We start from the raw sequence: 15,006 nt of genomic DNA on the forward strand, positions 1-15,006 counted from the left end.
ATCTGTTACATCCTTTGTCTTAGTTCTAGTCTTATATACAGAATATATAGGGTGGGGCAAGAGTAGGTTCACAGTTGTGAGTACACAAAACAGAATTTATTCTTGTATTATTTATTAATTATTGTATTATTTTCCATAAGAAAAACTGTGAACCTACTTTTGCCCCATCCTGGGTGTGTGTGTGTGTGTGTGTGTGTGTGTGTGTGTATTTGCCCATTCTTTTATTTTTTATCATTTGTATCATTATTTTTAGGCAGTTTACATTATTATGTTTCTAAAGGTTTAATCTAAAATTGTCCATGGTCTTGAAATCTGACCAATAGAAGAAGCTGGTGGAATGGAATGAACCTATTAGAAACTCTGGGGTATGCAAACACATAGCAACAGAGGCAGTAGCAACCACACTCTTGCTGCATGATGGAGAAACACAAGCATTAATCTTAAATGGATTTCTTATTAAGTAATATATAACCTGTTTGAACATTCTTGAAAATCTGTTTGCTTTCATTCTGGATAGAATCACAAATGTTCAGATTTGTAAACTTGACAACTTTGGCTCTAGTCTTTCCTGGCACAACTGTTCTCTCTCCAATCCTTTTTTTCTTAATCTGTTTAATGTTTTAATGAATACGATTGTTTTAAGTTTTCAGTGATGTGTAATCATTAATTTTGTATGTGTGATATTTTTGTGCTTACAACCTAAGTTTGTATTTTCTGTTCTGTTAATCAATGTAAATTAAACTCTTAGGACATCCTCAAAGGTAGAAATAGATTCTAGAAACATGTTTGTTTTAAGAGCTTTAAAATAGTGAACATTTCATGACTTAAATGACATGTAACTGTTTATACCTATTTAAAATCTAAATCAGGCCTAAGCATATGTGTATAATTTATAAATTTCTCAAATGTAAAATATATTATTTAATATTATAGCATCTGTATAAAGTTTAGGAAAAACTAAACTAAAAGTGATCAATTTTAGTCCCCCACAAATTTGCCAGCAAATGAGTCACTTCCACTTCACAGTCTTAAAGAATATGATTCAAATTATGTATTGATAAAAATCTCAGTTTATTACATGTCATAGATTAAGGCAATTATTTACAGATAGACAAAACTATAAATATTAGTTTTGCTTTTTAGATTTTATCTTGAAATATAAATCACATATTATAATATTCACTTTTTTAAAAAAATCTTTATTGTTGAAAGTATTACATATGTCCCCTTTTTTCACCCATTGTACCCTTATAGCCTGCCCCCACTCTAGACCTCAACTTCCCTATTGTCTGTGTCCATGGTTATGCATATATGCATACAAGTTCTTTGGTTAATCTCTTCCCACCCACCTATTCCCTCTGAGATTCAAAATCTGTTCCATGCTTCTATGCTTCTGGGTCTGTTTTGTTCATCAGTTTATTTTGTTACTTAGATTCCACATATGAGTGAGATCTTGTGATACTTGTCTTTCTCTGACTGACTTATTTCACTTAGCATAATACTCTCCAGGTCCCGCCATGCTGTCTCAAAGGGTAAAAGATCTTTCTTTTTTACTGCTGCATAATATCCCATGGTGTAAATGTACCACAGCTTTTTTATCCACTCATCTACTGATGGGCACTCGGCTGTTTCTAGATCTTAGCCATTGTAAATTGTGCTGCTTTGAACATAGGAGTACATACTTTCTTTCTGATTGGTATTTCCGGTTTCTTAGGATATATTCCTGGAAGTGGGATTGCTGGGTCAAATGGCAGTTCCATATTTAGTTTTTTGAGGAAACTCCATACTATTTTCCACAGTGGCTGCACCAGTCTGCATTCCCACCAGAAGTGTATAAGGGTTCCTTTTTTTCCACATCCAGCATTTGTCATTTGTTGATTTGTTGATGGTAGCCATTCAGACAGGTGTGAGGTGGTACCTCATTGTCGTTTTAATTTGCATCTCTCTAATGATCAGTGACCTTGAGCATTTTTTCATGTGTCTCTTTGCCATCTGTATGTCCCCGTTGGAGAAGTGTCTATTTAGGTCCTTTGCCCATTTTGTAATTGAATTGTTTGTCTTCCTTTTATTAAGTTGTATGAGTTCCTTATATATTTTGGATACTAACCCTTTATCAGATGTATCATTGCCAAATGTGTTCTCCCATGCAGTGGGCTTTCTTGTTGTTTTGTTGATGATTTCTTTTGCTGTGCAGACGCTTTTTATTTTGATGTAGTCCCATTTGTTTATTTTCTCCTTAGTTGCCTTTGACCTAGGTCAGTGGTCGGCAAACTGCGGCTCGCAAGCCACATGTGGCTCTTTGGCCCCTTGAGTGTGGCTCTTCCACAAAATGTCACGAGCGGGCATGCATGTACAGTGCAATTGAAACTTCGTGGCTCATGCGTAGAGGTCGGTATTTTGTGGAAGAGCCACACTCAAGGGGCCAAAGAGCTGCATGTGGCTCGAGAGCCGCAGTTTGCCGACCACTGACCTAGGAGATGTATCCGCAAATATATTGCTGCGAGCGATGTCTGAGATTTTGTTGCCTATGGTTTCTTCTAGGATTTTTATGGTTTCATGACTTACATTTAAGTATTTTGTCCATTTTGAGGGTTTTTTTGTGTTATGGTATAAGTTGGTGGTTTAGTTTCATTTTTTTTTTTTTTTTTTTGCATATATCTGTCCAATTTTACCAGCACCAATTATTGAAGAGACTGTCTTGACTCCATTGTATGCTCGTGCTTCCTTTGTCAAATATTAGAGTGTAATGGCTTGGGTTGATTTCTGGGGTCTCTGTCTGTTCTATTGAACTATATGCCTATTCTTGTGCCAATACCAGGCTGTTTTGATTATAGTGGCTTTGTGTTATTACTTGATATCTGGTATTGTGATCCCTCCAACTTTGTTCTTCTTTCTCAAGATTGCTGCGGCTATTCAGGGTCTCCTTGGGTTCCAAATAAATGTTTGGAGTATTTGTTCTAGATCTGTGAAATATGTCATTGGTAATTTAATAGGGATTGCATTGAATCTATAGATTGCTTTGGGTAGTATGGAAATTGTAATGATGTTAATTCCACCAATCCATGAACATGGTATATTCTACCACTTGTTTATATCTTCCTCTATCTCTTTTTTCAACGTCCTGTAGTTTTCTGTGTACAAGTCTTTTACCTCCTTGGTTAAGTTTATTCCTAAGTATCTTAATTTTTTTGTTGCAATGGAAAGTGGGATTGTTCGTTTATTTTTTCACTTGTAAATTGTACAAGTTAGTTATTTTTTAGTGTATTTACAAAGTCTGGTATCAAACACCACAATGGCAAAATATTTTTATTCCCCCAAATCCCATATATTTTGATCATATTTTATTATAAATATATTCTGCCTATCCCTATCTTTTAATTGGGGAGTTTAATTCATTTACATTTGCCATTGTGCTATTTGTTTTCTATAAAATGTCTTATGTTTCTTTTTATTCCATAGTTCGCCCATTTCTGACTTCTTTTGTGTTAAATAGGTATCTTCTATTGAACCATTTTAACTCTTTTGTTTCTTCTACTATGTATATTTTAAAAATCATTTTCTATAGTTGTTCTGGAGATTACAATTATCATCTTAATTTATAAAGAACTAGTTTGGATTATGCCAACTTAACTTTAAAAATATGTATGTGTGTGTGTTTAAAAGTATGTGTGTGTGTATTAATTTCTGTTCTCTTCCCCATCCCCATTCATTTTTATGCATTGTGTACTTATTAACACAGATTTATATTTGGTGCTTTATGCAGTAGTCACTTAGATCAGATAGGAGTAAAGGGGTTGTAAGAAAAAAGTACATTTAAACTGTATTGTTATATTTACCTATGAAGTTATCATTACTGGTGTTTATTTTATTTGTTCATGTGGATTTGAGTTACTGTTTGGTGTCCTGTCATTTAAGCCTGAATAACTGCCTCTAGTATTTCCTGTAGGATTGGTTTGCTAGTGATGAATTCTTTTATTTTTTTGTCTGGCCATTGAAGTCTCTACTTGGTTAGCTTAGTGAGCAGCTATTGATTGGATGGAGATTTCCTTGAACACCTTGAACCAATTAAATTTCCCAGGCTTTGTCAAAGGTTATGGGGGTAGAGGGCACTATAAACAGTTAATCAATTGAAAGCCTTTCCTTTGCCTTCACATCCTGCTGTTGGGGAGCATCAAGTTTAGCCAGAGGTGAGAGCTTAGTGTTCTCAGGTCTTGAAATGCGACAGCTGTTTACATGTGCATGGCCTTCTAGATTCTCAGGAATGTGTCTAAGTTTTTCAAAGCTTTCATGGAAATCTTATTTCCCAGCTTTTTCTTTTAAGTTTTTGGTTAGTCTGTTGTTTGTTTCGACTACTATTCACTGTCTTACACAGCTAAAAAGTTAAGACACTTGCCTGTAATTCTTTCTTTTTAAAAAAAATATATTTTTATTGATTACAGAGAGAGGGAGAGAGAGAGATAGAAACATCAGTGATGAGAGAGAATCATCATCGGCTGCTTTGTGCACACCCCCTACTGGGGATCAAGCCTGTAACCCTGGGATGTGCCCTTGACTGGAATCGAACCCGGGACCCTTCATTCCACAGGCTGCCACTCTATCCACTGAACCAAACAGGCGGCTCGTGCTGTAATTCTTTTCTAACAACTTCTCCAACCCATCCTTCCACCCGCAAGGGAGAAAGCATTTTACAATCAGCAAGCTCCCAAGACAGGTCAAATAACATTCTGTAGGTTGAGTTTTCTATAGAATCCATCTCAAAAGACTACTAATGAAAGTTCTTTGGGATAATGCTTTGAGAACACTCCACAACTGTGTTATGTTTATTCTGGTGGCCACCAGGCTGAACCAGAAATACAGGCTATTACTTTTCAATGCTACTGCTGGAGAATGGGGGAATCCCTAGGGCAAGTTAAAATGGTACAAAGCTATTTTTATTGAAAACCAGCTATTTTCCTTGCATAAATACTACCTAGTTTTCTGCAAGCCTTGGGTTAATTTCCAGAGTTCTTTTTTTTAAAAAATTAAAGAGCATTTCTAATAAAAGAGCAAACAGAAGGTCAGTAAATAAAATGGAAAAAAAATAATGTGCATACAGATAACCCAATAAACTCAATAAGCATGCTTGATTAATGGGCAGATATTGGGCATTTCACCTAACACATAGAGAATATATCTTTTTCAAGCACATTTGTTGAAACATTTACCAAAAAATTACCTTGGACTAGGCTACAAAAGAAGGCTAAATACTTATTAAAAAATGTATATCATGCAGATCACATTTTTGTGATTACAACAAATTAAATAAATTTGAAAACTTAGATACAGTGAGATTTTGCTAAAAAAAAATTGTTTACATTGAGACAGTATCTATATATCAGTTGACTATACACAGTACTTTTCTTTCTCAAATGATATCTAACAGTGAAATCTTAAATTTTTTTAAAATTTAAATTCTTTATTGTTGAAAGTATTACATATGTCTCCTTTTTTCCCCCATTGACCTCTCCCCAGCTGCTCCCACCCCTCAGCACATGCCCTCACCCCCCTACTGTCTTCGTCCATTGGTTATGCTTATATGCATGCATACAAGTCCTTTGGTTGATCTCTTACCCCCACCCTTTCACCCTCCCCTACCTTCCCTGTGAGGTGTGATGGTCTGTTCAGTGTTTCTATGTCTCTGGATCTTTTCTTGTTCATCAGTTGATATTGTTCATTATATTCCACAAATGAGTGAGATCATGTGATACTTATCCTTCTCTGACTGGCTTATTTCGCTTAGCATAATGCTCTCCAGTTCCATCCATGCTGTTGCAAATGGTTAATAGTTCTTTCTTTTTTATAGCAGTGTAATATTCCATTGTGCAGATATACAATAGTTTTTTAATCCACTCATCTGCTGATGGGCACTTAGGCTGTTTCCAAATCTTAGCTGTTGTAAATTGTGCTGCTATGAACATAGGGGGGCATATGTCCTTTATGATTGGTGTTTCTGGTTTCTTGGGATATATTCCTAGAAGTGGAATTACTGGGTCAAATGGGAGTTCCATTTTTAGTTTTTTGAGGAAACTCCATACTGTTCTCCACAGCGGCTGCACCAGTCTGCATTCCCATCAGTAGTGTACGAGGGTTCCTTTTTCTCCACATCCTCGCCAGCACTTGTTTGTTGATGATAGCCATTCTGACAGATGTGAGATGGTACCTCGTTTTAATTTGCATCTCTCAGATGATTAGTGACTTAGCATTTTTTCATATGTCTCTTGGCCTTCTATATGTCCACTTTCAAGAAGTGTCTATTTAGGTCCTTTGCCCATTTTTTATTAGATTATTAATCTTCCTTTTGTTAAGTTGTATGAGTTCCCTATAAATTTTGGAGATTAAACCCTTATCAGATGTCACATTGGCAAATATGTTCTCCCATGCAGTGGGCTTTCTTGCTGTTTTCTTGATGGTTTCTTTTGCTGTGAAGAAGCTTTTTATTTTGATGTAGTCCCACTTGTTTATTATCTCCTTAATTTCCATTGTCCTAGGAGCTGTATCAGTAAAGATATTGCTACAACATATGTTTGATATTTTGCTGCCTATGGATTCTACTAAGATTTTTATGGTTTCCCATCTTACGTTTAAGTCCTGTATCCATTTTGAGTTTATTTTTGTGTATGGTGTAAGTTGGTATTCTACTTTCATTGTTTTGCGTGTATCTCTCCAATTTTCCCAGCACCATTTATTGAAGAGACTTTCTTGATTCCATTGTATGCTCGTGCCTCTTTTGTCAAATATTAATTGAGCATAATGGCTTGGGTTGATTTCTGGGTTCTCTGTTTTGTCCCGTTGGTCTATATGTCTGTTCTTGTGCCAGTACCAGGCAGTTTTGAGAACAGTGGCTTTGTAATATAGCTTGATATCTAGTATTGTGATCCCTCCAAATTTGTTCTTCTTTCTCAAGATTGCTACTGCTACTCGGATTTTTTTCCCCCATATGAGTTTTTGGAGAGTTTGTTCTAGGTCTATGAAATATGCCATTGGTATTTTAATAGGGATTGCATTGAATCTATAGATTACTTGAGGTAATATGGACATTTTAATGATGTTGATTCTACCAATTCATGAACATGGTATATTCTTCCATTTGTTTATGTCTTTCTCTATCTCTTTTTTCAACGTCCTGTAGTTTTCCCAGTACAGGTCTTTTACCCCCTTAGTTAAGTTTATTCCTAGGTATATTAATTTTTTTTGTTACAGTGGTAAATGGGGTTGTTTTTTTTAGTTTCTTAGGTTGATATTGGCCCACTTTTTCAGTTTTTTCATTGTTTTTATAGAGATTAATAAAACATGGGGAAGGAGAATAAAAATGTTGAGATTTAGAATGCAATCAAGCTTAACTTGCTATCAACTTAATATAGACAGTTATAGATATAAGTTGTTATATGTAACCATTTGGTAATCACAAAGCATGAACCTATAGTAAATACATAAAAGATAAAGCAACCCACTAATCACACCACTAAAGGATGTTATCAAATCATAAAGGAAGGGAGCAAGAGAAGAAGAAACAGAGCAACTACTGAAACATCATAAAACAACTAAAAAGGCATTAAGTTCCTACCTAGTAATGATTACTCTAAATGTAAATGAGCTAAATTCTTCAATCTGACAATGTAGAGGGACTGAAAAGAATAAAAATAAAAGACCTATTTATATGCTGTCTACAAGGAGACTCACTTTAAATGTAAGGACACACAGAGACTGAAAGTGAAGGAATGGAAAAAGGAAACCAAAAGGAAGTTGGGGTAGCTATTCTTCTATCCACCAAAATTAGCTTTAAAACAAAATCTCTAATAAGAGACGAAGGTGTTATATAATAATAAAGAGGTCTAGCCATCAAGAGGATATAACATTTGTAAACATATACTCAAATAGGAGCACCTAAATATATAAAGCAAATATTAATAAATCTAAAGGAAGAAATAGACAACAATACAATAATGGTAGAGCACTGTATACTGCAACTTACATCAGTGGATTGATCATTCAGACAGAAAAATCAATGAGGAAACATCAGCCTTAAACATGTTAGACCACATGGACTTAACAGATATATACAGAACATTCCATCCAAAAGCAACAGAATATATATTCTTTCAAGTGCACATGGATCATTTTTCCGGATAGATCATATATTAGGCCACAGAACAAGTCTTAATAAATTTAATAGAATTGAAATTATGCCAAACATGTTTTCCGACCACAGTGGTATAAAACTAGAAATCAATTATAAAAGAAAAACTGGAAAATTCACAAGTATGTGGAGATTAAACAATGTGCTACTGAATAACCAATGAGTTAAAGATGAAATCAACAGATAAATTAAAAATTAACTTGAGCCCTAGCTGGTTTGGCTCAGTGGATAGAGGAATGAAAGGTCCAGGGTTCAGTTCCAGACAAGGGCACATGCCCAGGTTGCAGGCTCGATCTTCAGTAGCAATGTGCAGGAGGCAGCCGATCAATGATTCTCTCTCATCATTGATGTTTTTCTCTCTCTCCCTCTCCCTTACTCTCTGAAATCAGTAAAAATATATATTTTTAAAAAATTATCTGAGACAAACAAAAATCTTATATAATAAAGCAGTAATATGCAAATTGGCCATCACTCCAACACACAAGATGGCCACCCCCATGTGGTCAAAGATGGCCGCCCCCATGTGGACAAAAGATGGCCTGCAGGGGAGAGTAGTTGGGAGCGACCAGGCTTGCAGGGGAGAGCAGTTGGGGGCGGTCAGGCCTGCAGGGGAGGACAGGGGCAACCAGGCCTTCATGGGAGGGCAGTTAGAGGTGACCAGGCCAGCAGGGGAGGGCAGTTGGGGTGACCAGGCCGGCAGGGGAGGGCAGTTAGGGGCGATCGGGCCGGCAGGGGAGCAGTTAGGTGTCGATCAGGCTGGCAGGGGAATGGTTAGGGAGTGATCAAGCTGGCAGGCAGAAGCAGTTAGGGGCAATCAGGCAGTCAGGCGAGTGGTTGGGAGCCAGCAGCCTTGGATTGTGAGAGGGATGTCCGACTGCCCGTTTAAGCCCGATCCTTGGGCCTAAACGGGCAGTCGGACATCCCTCAAGGGGTCCCAGATTGGCAAGGGTGCAGGCTGGGCTGAAGGACACACCTCCCTCCCCCGCCCCATGCCTGTATTTCGTGCACCGGGCCTCTAGTGTAGATATAACATTCCAAAATTTATGTGATGCAGCAAAAGCAGTTCCAAGAAGGAAGTTCATAGTAATAAATACCTCTCTCAAGAAACAAGAATATATAATGGGGTAAGAACAGTCTCTTCAATAAATAGTGTTGAGAAAACTAGACTGCCACATGCAAAAAAATGAAAATTGACAAGTATCCTACATCATACGCAAAAATCAACTCAAAATGCATTAAAGACCTGAACATAAGAGCTGAAACCATAAAACTCCTAGAAGAAAACAGGCAGTAAGGTTTTGCCAGTGATTTTTTTAAAAAATATTTTTATTGATTTTTATAGAGAAAGGAAAGGACAAAGAGAAACATTGATGTGACAGCACAACATCGATCAGTTGCCTCCTGCACAAGTCCCACCTGGGATTGAGCCAGCAACCTGGGCATGTACCCTGACCAGGAATCAAACTGGCAACCTTTAGGTGCACAGATGATACTCCAACTAACTGAGCTACACTGGTCAGGGCTTGGCAATGATTTTTTTCAATGTGACACCAAAAGTAAAAGCAAAAATAAACAAGCGGCACTACATCAAACTTAAAAGCTTTGCATAACAAAATAATCCATCAACAAAATAAAAAGGGAGAAAATATTTGCAAATCATATATCTGATAAGGGGTTAATACTTAGCAAAACATATGAAGAGCCGAAACCGGTTTGGCTCAGTGGATGGAGCGTCGGCATGCGGACTAAAGGGTCCCAGGTTCGATTCCGGTCAAGGGCATGTACCTTGGTTGTGGTCACATCCCCAGTAGGAGATGTGCAGGAGGCGGCTGATCGATGTTTCTCTCTCATCGATGTTTCTTAACTCTCTATCTCTCTCCCTTCCTCTCTGTGGAAAATCAATAAAATATATTTTTTAAAAAAAAAAAATATGAAGAACTCATTCAACTCAACAGCAAAAAAAATTTTTTTTTAATTAAAAAATAGGAATCTCTGAATAGACATTTTTCTAAAGAAATACAGATAGATGGCCAGGTGTCTTGTAAGGTGCTGAACAAGACATTAATCATTAGGGGAATTTAAATAAAAACCACATTAAGCTGTAATATAACTTTAAGTATGCCATAGTTAAAATGACAAGCAACTTTAAAGAAACACACAAAAAGACCAAAAACCCCAAGAAACAAAATACAAAACCCCACCAAACCCAAAAAACCAATGCCCACTGGCTCCTATGACAGGGGAATTTAAATAAAAACCACAGTCAGATAATTGCCTCAGGCTTGTTAGAATGACCATTATCAAAAGGACAACAAATAGCCCAGCCAGTGTTGCTCAGTGGTTGAGCATTGACCCATGAACCAGGAGGTCACGGTTCAATTCCTGGTCAAGGGCAAGTACCTGGGATGCGAGTTCGCTCCCTGCTCCTGGTCGGGGCTTGTGCTGGAGGCAACCAGTCGATGTGTCTCTCTCACACAATGTTTCTCTCTCTCTCCGCCCCCCAGCCTCCCTTCTTTCTCTAAAAAGCAATGGAAAAAATATCCTCATGTGAAGATTAACAAAAAAGGGGCGGGAATAAGAATTCAGATGAAATTGGATTAGTTCTGTTTGACAAGCAAATTGGTCACTTTGACACTTAATTTTGCCAATCTTATACCTATCACATCTACCAAATTTTTAAAAAGTTAGTATCCTATCTAATAAAAGAGAAATATGGTTATTAGCCGTACGGCCGCTACCCTTCCCATTGGCTAATCACTGAGATATGCAAATTAACTGCCAGCCAAGATGGCGGCCGACAGCCAGGCAGCTGACGCGAACAGGGAGGCTTGCTTGCTCCAGTGACGGAGGAAGCCAGGTTCCCCGCCTGCCTTGCCGGCCTCTCAGCTGCTCTCTAAGAAACATTGTAACAAATATAGAAGCTAAACAAAACCCCAGAAACCTACTTTCAGTCAGCCAGGCTTCAGCCAGCAGGACTGCAACATTGTATCAAATACAGAAGGTAAACAAAGGCCAGAAACCTGCTTTCAGCAGCTGAGGCCTCAGAGCTGGAGTCGAGCCTCAGAGCTAAAGTTGGCCCAGAATAAAAGAAAAAAAGGAGAGGTTGGGAGCTTCAGTCACCTGCCAGCCTGAAAACGGCCCTCAGCCCCTCACCCAGACTGGCCAGGCACCCCAGTGGGGACCCCCACCCTGAAGGGGGTGTGACCAGATGCAAACCGCTATCATCCCCTCATCCAGGCTGGCCAGGCACCCCAGTGGGGACCCCCACCCTGATCCAGGACACCCTTCAGGGCAAACCAGCCGGCCCCCACCCGTGCACCAGGCCTCTATCCTATATAGTAAAAGGGTAATATGCCTCCCAGCACCGTGATCAGCGTGACAGGGGGCAGCGACCAAGCCCCCTGATCGCCCTGCGGCTCTGTGTGTGACAGGGAGCGGGGCCACAACCTCCCTATCCACCCTGCTCTGTTCGTGACAAGAGAAGGTGCCCCAACCCCCTGATCAGCCCTGCTCTGTGCCTGATAGGGGGGAGATCCCCAACCCCCTGATCGCCCTGTGGCTCTGTGTGTGACAGGGTGCAGCGCCCCAACCTCCTGATCAGCCCTGCTCTGTGTGTGACGGTGCGGTGCCCCAACCGCCCCCCCCCCCCCCCCACGGGCCCTGCTCTGTGTGTGACGGGGTAGAGCCATAACCTCCCCATTGGCCCTGCCCTGAGTGTGACAGTGGCGGCGCCCCAACCCCCTGATCGCCCTGCGGCTCTGTGTGTGACAGAGGGCGGTGCCCCAACTCCCCTATCGGCCCTACTCTGTGAGTGACAGGGGGGAGCTCCCCAACCCCTTGATTGCCCTGCGGCTCTGTGTGTGACAGGGTGCAGCACCCCAACCCCCGCCCCCCATCGGCCCTCCCTTGAGTGTGACAGTGGCGGCACCCCAACCCCCTAATCTGCCCTGCTCTGTGGGTGATAGAGGGCGGCGCCCCAACTCCCCAATCGGCCCTGCTCTGAGCCCGACCAGGGGCTGCACCTAGGGATTGGGCCTGCCCTCTGCCACCCGGGAGCGGGCCTAAGCAGCAGTTCATTATCTCCCGAGTGGTCCCAGACTGCGAGAGGGCACAGGCCGGGCTGAGGGACCCCCTCTCCCCCCCGAGTGCAAAAATTCTTGTGCACCGGGCCTCTAGTCTATATATATAAAAGCCTAAGCAACCAGCTGACCAGCCAATAGCCGTGACACGCAATGACCACCAGGGGGCAGATGCTCAACACGGGAGCTGCCGAGCTGCGGTGACTTGGTAGCTGAGGTTCTTGAATAACACACCCATAACCAGAGAGGAGGGAGCCTGATTCCAGGGTGTATCACCCGAGACCTTCCCTCTCACAATCCGGGACCCCTCAGGGGATGTTGGAGAGACGGTTTCAGCCCAGTCCCCGCAGGCCAGGCCAAGGGACCCCACCAGTGCAAAAATCCGTGCACCAGGCCTTTAGTACTGATATAATGAAAAAACATCATAATCTAAGCACAGAGAATAAGAACGAATATACTCTAACTCTCACTAGGCTCATTGCCCTGCTTCTCTTTATTTGGTATCCATTTTTTAGGCCCATCTGCTCATGCTGTCATAGGTGCCAGTGGGCATTGGTTTTTTGGGTTTGGTGGGGTTTTGTATTTTGTTTCTTGGGGTTTTTTGGTCTTTTTGTGTGTTTCTTTAAAGTTGCTTGTCATTTTAACTATGGCATACTTAAAGTTACATTACAGCTTAATGTGACTCTTAAATCTTGTTTGTAGTGATGAGAATAAAATGGTGAACCAGATATACAGGGTGGGTAAAAGCAGGTTTGCAGTTGTGAGTACACGAAACAGAGTTTATTCTTGTATCATTATTTATTAATTATTGTATTACTTATTTACATTACAACAATAAACCTACTTTTGCCCACCCCTGAATCTGGCCACTGCCCTGAGTGAGGAGACAAGAAAATTTGCTGTTAGATAGTTATAAGGCATAAGAAGAAGAAAAAAGAGTACACTGATAGGAAATGTGGTTAGGGTTTGGCAAGAGGGCATTGCTTTAGATAGGGTAGCCAGAAGAGATCCTTTCAAAATCATAACATTTAAGCTGGAACTTGAAGGATAAGAAAAATAATGGTCCAGGTAGAGGAAGCAACATGTGTCTGGTTCCTTAAAGGAGCTTCATTCACATTTTCTTTCTGTGCTGGTTTAAGCCTTAAAGATGACTGACCTAACTTGGTACCATAATGGTTATGACTTAATACAGTTCAGCACCCAATAGTAGTCACCCCTTCAAGTTATAACTTAAATCTTGATCCCTGAGCCGGAATATTGCATTTAGTCTCAATTATCTGATGTATCTAAATACTTCTGTAGAGGGAACTCTAATATGTGTTAGCTCCTCACCCTTCCTGCTTGTCAACATTATTGGGAATGTGTTTGCTGGGCATTTCTTCCCCTTCCCACGACCAGAGGAACAGGTTTTGGTGTGGAGATAGGTAGGGCATAATCAAAAAAATACCCTTGTCTCCAGACCTACCCCTTTTCTCTCTATTAAGACTCTCAGGGGTCCCTGCCTCCTTCTGAAGATCTTCCAATTCAACTGCTTGTGTTCAGGTCACTTCATGAATGTTGCCATGATACTTACTATTAATTTGCCCTGCCCACGAGGCCTTCCCATTGTTTTCCTTTGTTTCTTCATCCGAAATCTCTCTGACTCTTCACCGCATGTCTTCATCAAGAAGTTGCTCTGGTTGATGCTAAAAAGTGGGGGGGGGGGGGGGGGGGACGGGGGGGGTGGAGTGAGGGGGTGACTTGATTGAAGTACTTGGGAATGCCTCTGATTTCCTCTTTGGCGTTTCTCAGGTAGTGGTTCTCCCAATGGCCAGCAGTTGTGAGGAAGGCTTTGGTGGCCAGAACAAGATGTGGCCTTGGCCTGCTGCTGAACTGGTAGAGGAGGGTTTGTTCTTCTACCCATGGCTGGCACCTTTAGAGAGTAACAGGACACGTGGTTTCAGGAGTAATTAATTAAGACATAGTTTGTTTCCCTGGTCTCAATTGAAGTTACTGCCTTACAAAGTACTTTTTTCCTGGCAATAAGAATGGTAGGAGTGAGGACCTTTGGAACTACTCTCTGTGGCTTCATTTTTTCTCTTATGGGTAAAATGAGAGTGTTGGTATATAGATGACCTCTAAGGTCCCTTTTAGTTCTAATATATCATGTTTCTATTTTAAACCATGTGGTAGTTTTGTCTCTAATATTTGGCATGCATGTGTTTATATTGGAAATTGTCCCAGTATGTGAGCTTGATACATATGTGGAAATTTGTAGCCCTACTGTTTGAGCTGGATACACTCATTTCAGAATGCTGGGTTATACCACCAGTATCTCTGACTGAAAGCTTGGATGCTGTTGAAAGCAGCAGTACTGAATACCCTGAGAATAAATAATCTAACCAACCTGAGTTATCTCCAGAGAAGGATGACCATATATTGGTGAAAATTGTGGTGAATCTCTTGAAAATGTGTTTTTCACTTTGTCAAACGCATCAAATTGTGTTGCAATAGCACTGTGCTGTGTAATTCTGAGTTCTGTTGCTCTCTAACTGGCCCCTCCTTGTTTTGCAGGAGTTATTGTGACAATCTTGGTTACCATCCACTAAGTGCTGCTGACTTTGGAAAGATCATGAAAAACGTCTTTCCAAACATGAAGGCACGTCGTCTGGGCACGAGAGGCAAATCGAAATATCCTTTACCAGAATGGTTTTTCGTAATCTCTCTAAGTTCCCACTTATTACAGAGCATCTCCTGTTGTGTTTCAACGAC

The 15,006-nt window shown here is 40.4% G+C and overlaps 1 protein-coding gene across 3 annotated transcripts in view; it reads left to right on the plus strand.

The window, feature by feature from the left end:
• RFX7 (regulatory factor X7) overlaps window positions 1–15,006 on the plus strand; it is a 123,828-nt gene that overhangs the window by 95,126 nt on the left and 13,696 nt on the right. For all 3 annotated transcript variants that reach the window (XM_070422156.1, XM_070422137.1, XM_070422147.1), the window contains one exon: window positions 14,809–14,925. In XM_070422156.1, the coding sequence (XP_070278257.1) occupies window positions 14,809–14,925 (117 nt within the window). The remainder of the gene's footprint in view (window positions 1–14,808; window positions 14,926–15,006) is intronic.

The sequence above is a fragment of the Myotis yumanensis genome, unplaced genomic scaffold, assembly GCF_028538775.1.
Source record: "Myotis yumanensis isolate MYYU_CA2020_CCGP unplaced genomic scaffold, mMyoYum1.0.hap1 SCAF_1, whole genome shotgun sequence".
NCBI lineage: Eukaryota > Metazoa > Chordata > Mammalia > Chiroptera > Vespertilionidae > Myotis > Myotis yumanensis.